The sequence below is a fragment of the Macrobrachium nipponense genome, chromosome 1 (genome assembly GCF_015104395.2).
Source record: "Macrobrachium nipponense isolate FS-2020 chromosome 1, ASM1510439v2, whole genome shotgun sequence".
In the NCBI taxonomy this organism is placed as follows: domain Eukaryota; kingdom Metazoa; phylum Arthropoda; class Malacostraca; order Decapoda; family Palaemonidae; genus Macrobrachium; species Macrobrachium nipponense.
Genome location: NC_087200.1, coordinates 205,399,530 through 205,407,457, shown reverse-complemented (window position 1 = coordinate 205,407,457; position 7,928 = coordinate 205,399,530). Strand labels below are relative to the sequence as shown.

Sequence of the window (7,928 nt, the reverse complement as noted above, 5' to 3'; positions counted from 1 at the left end):
CAAGGTGCTGCAGCTGACCATGGGTCTGTGTGAATCCGGATGCCTCCTATCCAGTACCTGGACAGCTTTCAATGATGACGGCCAAAACTGAACGGAAATATGCATGCCCTATTTTAAAACGCTTCTACTTATTTTCCGATTCATTATTGTTACCTGCATATACATAGTGAAGCCATTCATCTCTCTAATAAACCTTGTAATGTCAAAGGCGTTTTTCACAGATGACACTCCACCCGGCATATGACAGTAAGACCTATGTAAATGACATTGCATCTCCCAAAACGGAACAGCCAATCCCTTTCGATGTCAAGAACACTGTTTCGCCAATCTGCCTTCCTGAAGACCCAAACAATAAGTACGGCAACACTGAGGTCTCCATCTGTGGATGGGGACGAACGATTGGAAGTAAGTTGTCTGTACTCCTGATTATCATATATCAAGCTAATAGTAGATTAACAGTTTAAAATTCCCAAGTGAAGAAACAATATAATTAGGATATTTACAGAATTTGCTTTCCATAACCTGTACAGTCTTAGCCTAAACAGTGAACTGATACAGTTTTCTGATTAAGAGGTATTTAGACAAGATCTACAGAGCAAGGGACACAGGTTCATCAGTCATGGATCAATAATGGGATTATCAGGAATAATTAGCTAAAAATCCAAGATATGGACACCTTGTCCATTTTATACTAAACTATTAGCTGAAAAACCAGAAATAACAAACAATTGATTAATGGGAGGGAACTGTGACACACTCGTTTTTCTAGGGGTCAGTCAAACACAGATATGTCTTGGGGGAACCCGAGGCTTCACATAAATATAAAATACAGTATTTACCAATAGCATACAATCTCAGAGAGATCCGTGACTTAGCTTAGTTTAATCAATCAGTTTTTATGCTCATAGTAAAACTTCATATAAACAAGCAATAAACAAAGCAAGCAGTTATACATGAAACGAAGTTCCCTATACATGGGGAACCTTTAATGAAAAGATAGCTAATCATTTTTCTTTTCCTCTTAGGTGATGGTAGCTCTAACTCACCTATTCTTCTTCATACTGTAATGACAACAATGACCAATGTAATGTGCAATAAGATGGTTTCTCCTACGTTTTTCATTCCTGATGAGAAAATTTGTGCTCGTGCCTCTGGAAAAAGCCAAGGCTTGTCCTGTAGAGTAAGTATTTTTTCGTCCACATGGAATAAGCCTGAGTTTCCACATGTAAAAATATATGTAGGTTTTATGTATACCTTTCGTAAAGCTAATTTGCATAATGATATGTTCTTCTAAGGTTTATTAGTATCTGAGGTTTTTTTGGAACTATTGTTTTTTATGAAAAGCGATTCGAAAACAGCAAGCTCTTGAGGAGAAGAAGCCCGTGTAATGACTTTAAAGTGTTTGTATTCTATATTGAATTTGCATTTTTTTTAATGTTCACGAATGATCGAGAATTCTGGTGAAGACAACCGGACACCTGTTCTATAACTCACCCCCCTGTGGCAATCAATGCGGACTTTAAGAAGCCTACGTGAGGCACCGACATGTCGGGACCTCACGTAGGCTTCTTAAAGTCCGCATTGATTGCCACAGGGGGGTGAGTTAGAACAGGTGTCCGGTTGTCTTCACCAGAATTCTCGATCATTCGTGAACATTCAAAAAAATGCAAATTCAATATAGAATACAAAACACTTTAAAGTCATTACACGGCTTCTTCTCCTCAAGAGCTTGCTGTTTTCGAATCGCTTTTCATAAAACAATAGTTCCAAAATTAAACAATCAAACTACCGCTACCCCTCTTTACCTCCGGCATAACTATGTTTACTTGGAACCTTTCCTTCTTCTTCTGGTCACTCGTCTTCTCCCTTTCATTTGATATGGTAATTTTCTTAGCATTGTAGTAGGTTTTCTATGAATTTTAAATGTATGTTAGTTATTAGGATGAGTCTTTTTATTATATTTATGTGTATTAATCCTTTTTACAGCCGTGATGATGGGGCTGGACCCCGAAACGTCGCTTAATAAAGACTTTTTAAATTACCAGAAGACGTCTCCCTTGCTTCCTTGAGAATATATATATATATATATATATAATATATATATATATATATATATATATAATATATATATATATAAGATATATATATATTTATACATTTATATCTAATCAGAACTTGACAGAGTAACAGAATCGGAAGAAATAAAGAAACTTTCTCCTACCAACCATAATAGGATTCAAACCCATTGATGTCAGTATATTAGGTAATTTTTCTCCAAGACATTCGAGTAATTGGTAACCTCAGTCGTACTCGTGTGGATGGGTTCAAATCCCACCTAATTGGGTTAAGGATTCTTTATTTATTTCTAATCTGGATTCTAGGCCTTTGGTGAAAGTAGTGTGAAGAAATAGACATGATTAGAGGTCATTGTGACTATTACAATTAAGGTTTATTTTGGTAGACTTTGCAATGAAACTCATTCCCTGAAGGACGAACAGGCCGGATACTCTCTGAGGATTTTGGCTGAGAATATACTTCCATCATATCATGGAAACATCCACTGCAGAATTTACGCTAATTGTAAGTTAAGTTATTTCTGTGCATATTTCCTTTTCGTCTTCCCTCTTTGTTTAATGCCTTCTCAATATTTTTCTGCTGCATGCAGTCTATGGTAATATACTCTCCTTTTTCATAGTATTAATGTTTCTTACAAAGCATTTGCTGAAAATAGTTTGAAGATACAGTGATAAAAAATAAGGCTTTTAGTTACTCATAGAATAATTCTATTGATTTATAGTAAAACAAAATTTTAGTAACTCATAGGATAAATATTTTGACATGCAGTGTTGCGACTCAAAGGCTAAAAGAATTAAATAACTATGTATGAATTAGATCTTTATAACTTCCCTTGTCAAATTCGCATTTCTTTCTTGCTTCATTTTTAGCCTGTGGCAAAAGAAACACAAAACGAATTATCACAGGAACAGAAACACTACCCCACGAGTATCCCTGGCAAGTGGGACTTATTTTTAGTAAACTGAATCCTGACGTATTTTGTGGAGGATCCATCATTGGCCCTTATCACATCCTTACAGCTGCACACTGCATCGACAAACCAAACAGCACATAGTAAGAGTATCTGATGTCATAGTCATTGCTCCATCTAGAAAATTTCCCATTTAGAAAGGATACTTCAATTCAGTGATCATATTTCTATGGCTGAACCCTTTACAAGTTGCAATTATAGGAGGACTTTGTTTTTATCAGATGTGTGATACCATTCAGTAGCCCACTATATAATAGTCTCTCTCTGTTGAGAAAAAGGAACTCAGAGCACGGGCAAAAAATCTTGGTCTTGACTGATGGATTGATTTCTCTACTCATTACTTCATTCATTGAATATCTTTATTTTTTTGACAGCGGGTCAAGTTTTCGCCCACTGGCGGTTGTTGGGTTGCATGACTACAGGAAGCCATTAGCTGCAACTAAGTACCTCAACATTGCTAAGGTAATTGATATGTTTGTCCAGTGTCGTTCATGCACACACAACAGCTACATCTTTGTTGTTCGCAGTAACCACATTATCGATTTATCTAAACACGAATAGATCTGAATTTCTTTCAAGTTTCTGTTTTGCCATATATGCTTATGTAAAATCTGTAAACAGGACTATTTCAAGAGTGAAGAATAATGAGTCACTCATCAAGGCAAAGAATCTCGTGTTTACTAGAATATTTTAGCTCTGTGGCGAAAAATATTTGAAATTCGATTTTATTTTGAAGTACCAAGCAGTAGGTCTTCAGTTAAACATATTGCTATTTTGCCTGGCTCGAACCTTAGAGGAGGACCCTTGTAAATCAACTACGAATCTTAACTTAAGTAGACATTCCAAGCTTCTTTAGTTTTGTTTTTTAAGGATCAGGCGAAGGGGAATATTTGTATGTAGATCTGGATGACATTTATGGAAGAAGAGAACATTGATGATGATAATGGTGATAGTAAACGAGCACGTGTCTCAAATTTCAAGAAAACTGGGACAGGCCCACGAACATCCTTTTCTACCGAGCTGCTCTTGGAGACAATGAGGGTACTGCACGAGAATTAAAGCTGGCAGTTCAGGTGCTAAAAACATTTTTGGACTTCGAATAACCACTGCAGTGGCGAGAAACACTCTTAAAAGTTTAGGAAATCTGAATCACTTTACAAAACGGAGAGGGACTGATGATTGATGTACACAAAGAGAAGCGAATAGGAACCGAAAGCAAAGGCAATACAATTTGAGATTTTGTGATGGTCAACTCATACTCAAGGCATCCAGAGCTCACTACTATATTTTCAAGATTTGATCTGCTTTGGATACAGAGTGTGAGAGGAGGATTGCTTACACCAGTGACAAAAAAGGTATCTTCCTTATTGGTTACCAACCTTGCGCTAAACCAAGGTGCTGCAGCTGACCATGGGTCTGTGTGAATCCGGATGCCTCCTATCCAGTACCTGGACAGCTTTCAATGATGACGGCCAAAACTGAACGGAAATATGCATGCCCTATTTTAAAACGCTTCTACTTATTTTCCGATTCTTATTGTTACCTGCATATACATAGTGAAGCCATTCATCTCTCTAATAAACCTTGTAATGTCAAAGGCGTTTTTCACAGATGACACTCCACCCGGCATATGACAGTAAGACCTATGTAAATGACATTGCAATTCTCAAAACGGAACAGCCAATCCCTTTCGATGTCAAGAACACTGTTTCGCCAATCTGCCTTCCTGAAGACCCAAACAATAAGTACGGCAACACTGAGGTCTCCATCTGTGGATGGGGACGAACGATTGGAAGTAAGTTGTCTGTACTCCTGATTATCATATATCAAGCTAATAGTAGATTAACAGTTTAAAATTCCCAAGTGAAGAAACAATATAATTAGGATATTTACAGAATTTGCTTTCCATAACCTGTACAGTCTTAGCCTAAACAGTGAACTGATACAGTTTTCTGATTAAGAGGTATTTAGACAAGATCTACAGAGCAAGGGACACAGGTTCATCAGTCATGGATCAATAATGGGATTATCAGGAATAATTAGCTAAAAATCCAAGATATGGACACCTTGTCCATTTTATACTAAACTATTAGCTGAAAAACCAGAAATAACAAACAATTGATTAATGGTAGGGAACTGTGACACACTCGTTTTTCTAGGGGTCAGTCAAACACAGATATGTCTTGGGGGAACCCGAGGCTTCACATAAATATAAAATACAGTATTTACCAATAGCTACAATCTCGAGAGATCCGTGACTTAGCTTAGTTTTAATCAATCAGTTTTTTATGCTCATAGTAAAACTTCATATAAACAAGCAATAAACAAAGCAAGCAGTTATACATGAAACGAAGTTCCCTATACATGGGGAACCTTTAATGAAAAAGATAGCTAATCATTTTTCTTTTCCTCTTAGGTGATGGTAGCTCTAACTCACCTATTCTTCTTCATACTGTAATGACAACAATGCCCAATGTCAATTGTGCAATAAGATGGTTTCTCCTACGTTTTTCATTCCTGATGAGAAAATTTGTGCTCGTGCCTCTGGAAAAAGCCAAGGCTTGTCCTGTAGAGTAAGTATTTTTTCGTCCACATGGAATAAGCCTGAGTTTCCACATGTATAAGGTATGTTTTATGTATACCTTTCGTAAAGCTAATTGCATAATGATATGCTTCTTCTAACGGTTATTAGTATCTGAGGTTTTTTTTGGAACTATTGTTTTTATGAAAAGCGATTCGAAAACAGCAAGCTCTTGAGGAGAAGAAGCCCGTGTAATGACTTTAAAGTGTTTGTATTCTATATTGAATTTGCATTTTTTTGAATGTTCACGAATGATCGAGAATTCTGGTGAAGACAACCGGACACCTGTTTCTATAACTCACCCCCCTGTGGCAATCAATGCGGACTTTAAGAAGCCTACGTGAGGCACCGACATGTCGGGACCTCACGTAGGCTTCTTAAAGTCCGCATTGATTGCCACAGGGGGGTGAGTTATAGAAACAGGTGTCCGGTTGTCTTCACCAGAATTCTCGATCATTCGTGAACATTCAAAAAAATGCAAATTCAATATAGAATACAAACACTTTAAAGTCATTACACGGGCTTCTTCTCCTCAAGAGCTTGCTGTTTTCGAATCGCTTTTCATAAAAACAATAGTTCCAAAATTAAACAATCAAACTACCGCTACCCATCTTTACCTGGCATAACTATGTTTACTTGGAACCTTTCCTTCTTCTTCTGGTCACTCGTCTTCTCCCTTTCATTTGAGATGGTAATTTTCTTAGCATTGTAGTAGGTTTTCTATGAATTTTAAATGTATGTTAGTTATTAGGATGAGTCTTTTTATTATATTTATGTGTATTAATCCTTTTTACAGCCGTGATGATGGGGGCTGGACCCCGAAACGTCGCTTAATAAAGCCTTTTTAAATTACCAGAAGACGTCTCCCTTGCTTCCTTGAGAATATATATATATATATATATATATATATATATATATATATATATATATATATATATATATATATATATATATATATATATATATTTATACATTTATATATGATATAACTTGACAGAGTAACAGAATCGGAAGAAATAAAGAAACTTTCTCCTACCAACCATAATAGGATTCAAACCCATTGATGTCAGTATATTAGGTAATTTTTCTCCAAGACATTCGAGTAATTGGTAACCTCAGTCGTACTCGTGTGGATGGGTTCAAATCCCACCTAATTGGGTTAAGGATTCTTTATTTATTTCTAATCTGGATTCTAGGCCTTTGGTGAAAGTAGTGTGAAGAAATAGACATGATTAGAGGTCATGTGACTATTACAATTAAGGTTTATTTTGGTAGACTTTGCAATGAAACTCATTCCCTGAAGACGAACAGGCCGGATACTCTCTGAGGATTTTGGCTGAGAATATACTTCCATCATATCATGGAAACATCCACTGCAGAATTTACGCTAATTGTAAGTTAAGTTATTTCTGTGCATATTTCCTTTTCGTCTTCCCTCTTTGTTTTAATGCCTTCTCAATATTTTTTTCTGCTGCATGCACGTCTATGGTAATATACTCTCCTTTTTTCATAGTATTAATGTTTCTTACAAAGCATTTGCTGAAAATAGTTTGAAGATACAGTGATAAAAAATAAGGCTTTTAGTTACTCATAGAATAATTCTATTGATTTATAGTAAAACAAAATTTTAGTAACTCATAGGATAAATAATTTGACATGCAGTGCTGCGACTCAAAGGCTAAAAGAATTAAATAACTATGTATAAATTAGATCTTTATAACTTCCCTTGTCAAATTCGCATTTCTTTCTTGCTTCATTTTTAGCCTGTGGCAAAAGAAACACAAAACGAATTATCACGGAACAGAAACACTACACCCCACGAGTATTCCTGGCAACGTGGGACTTATTTTTAGTAAACTGAATCCTGACGTATTTTGTGGAGGATCCATCATTGGCCCTTATCACATCCTTACAGCTGCACACTGCATCGACAAACCAAACAGCACATAGTAAGAGTATCTGATGTCATAGTCATTGCTCCATCTAGAAAATTTCCCATTTAGAAAGGATACTTCAATTCAGTGATCATATTTTCTATGGCTGAACCCTTTACAAGTTGCAATTATAGGAGGACTTTGTTTTTACAGATGTGTATACCATTCAGTAGCCCACTATATAATAGTCTCTCTCTGTTGAGAAAAAGGAAAACTCAGAGCACGGGCAAAAATCTTGGGTCTTGACTGATGGATTTGATTGATTTCTCTACTCATTACTTCATTCATTGAATATCTTTATTTTTTTGACAGCGGGTCAAGTTTTCGCCCACTGGCGGTTGTTGGGTTGCATGACTACAGGAAGCCA

At 36.3% G+C, this 7,928-nt stretch overlaps 1 protein-coding gene across 1 annotated transcript; it reads left to right on the top strand.

Annotated features, from left to right (window-relative positions):
* Window positions 1-221: 221 nt before the first annotated feature.
* On the top strand, window positions 222-7,577 carry LOC135219070 (melanization protease 1-like). Its single transcript, XM_064255500.1, has 7 exons — window positions 222-405; window positions 2,422-2,580; window positions 2,946-3,129; window positions 3,421-3,508; window positions 4,658-4,841; window positions 5,463-5,619; window positions 7,391-7,577. The coding sequence occupies exons 1-7, from the start codon at window positions 222-224 to the stop codon at window positions 7,575-7,577; spliced, it is 1,143 nt and encodes a 380-aa protein (XP_064111570.1).
* Window positions 7,578-7,928: the final 351 nt, after the last annotated feature.

Excerpts from the sequence above, each read along its gene's own strand:
- LOC135219070 (XM_064255500.1), top strand. The coding sequence starts at position 222 with ATGACACTCCACCCGGCATATGACAGTAAGACCTATGTAAATGACATT. Across the intron at positions 3,130-3,420 it reads GACAAACCAAACAGCACATA|CGGGTCAAGTTTTCGCCCAC; the intron begins GTAAGAGTATCT and ends TTTTTTTGACAG. Across the intron at positions 3,509-4,657 it reads AGTACCTCAACATTGCTAAG|ATGACACTCCACCCGGCATA; the intron begins GTAATTGATATG and ends CGTTTTTCACAG.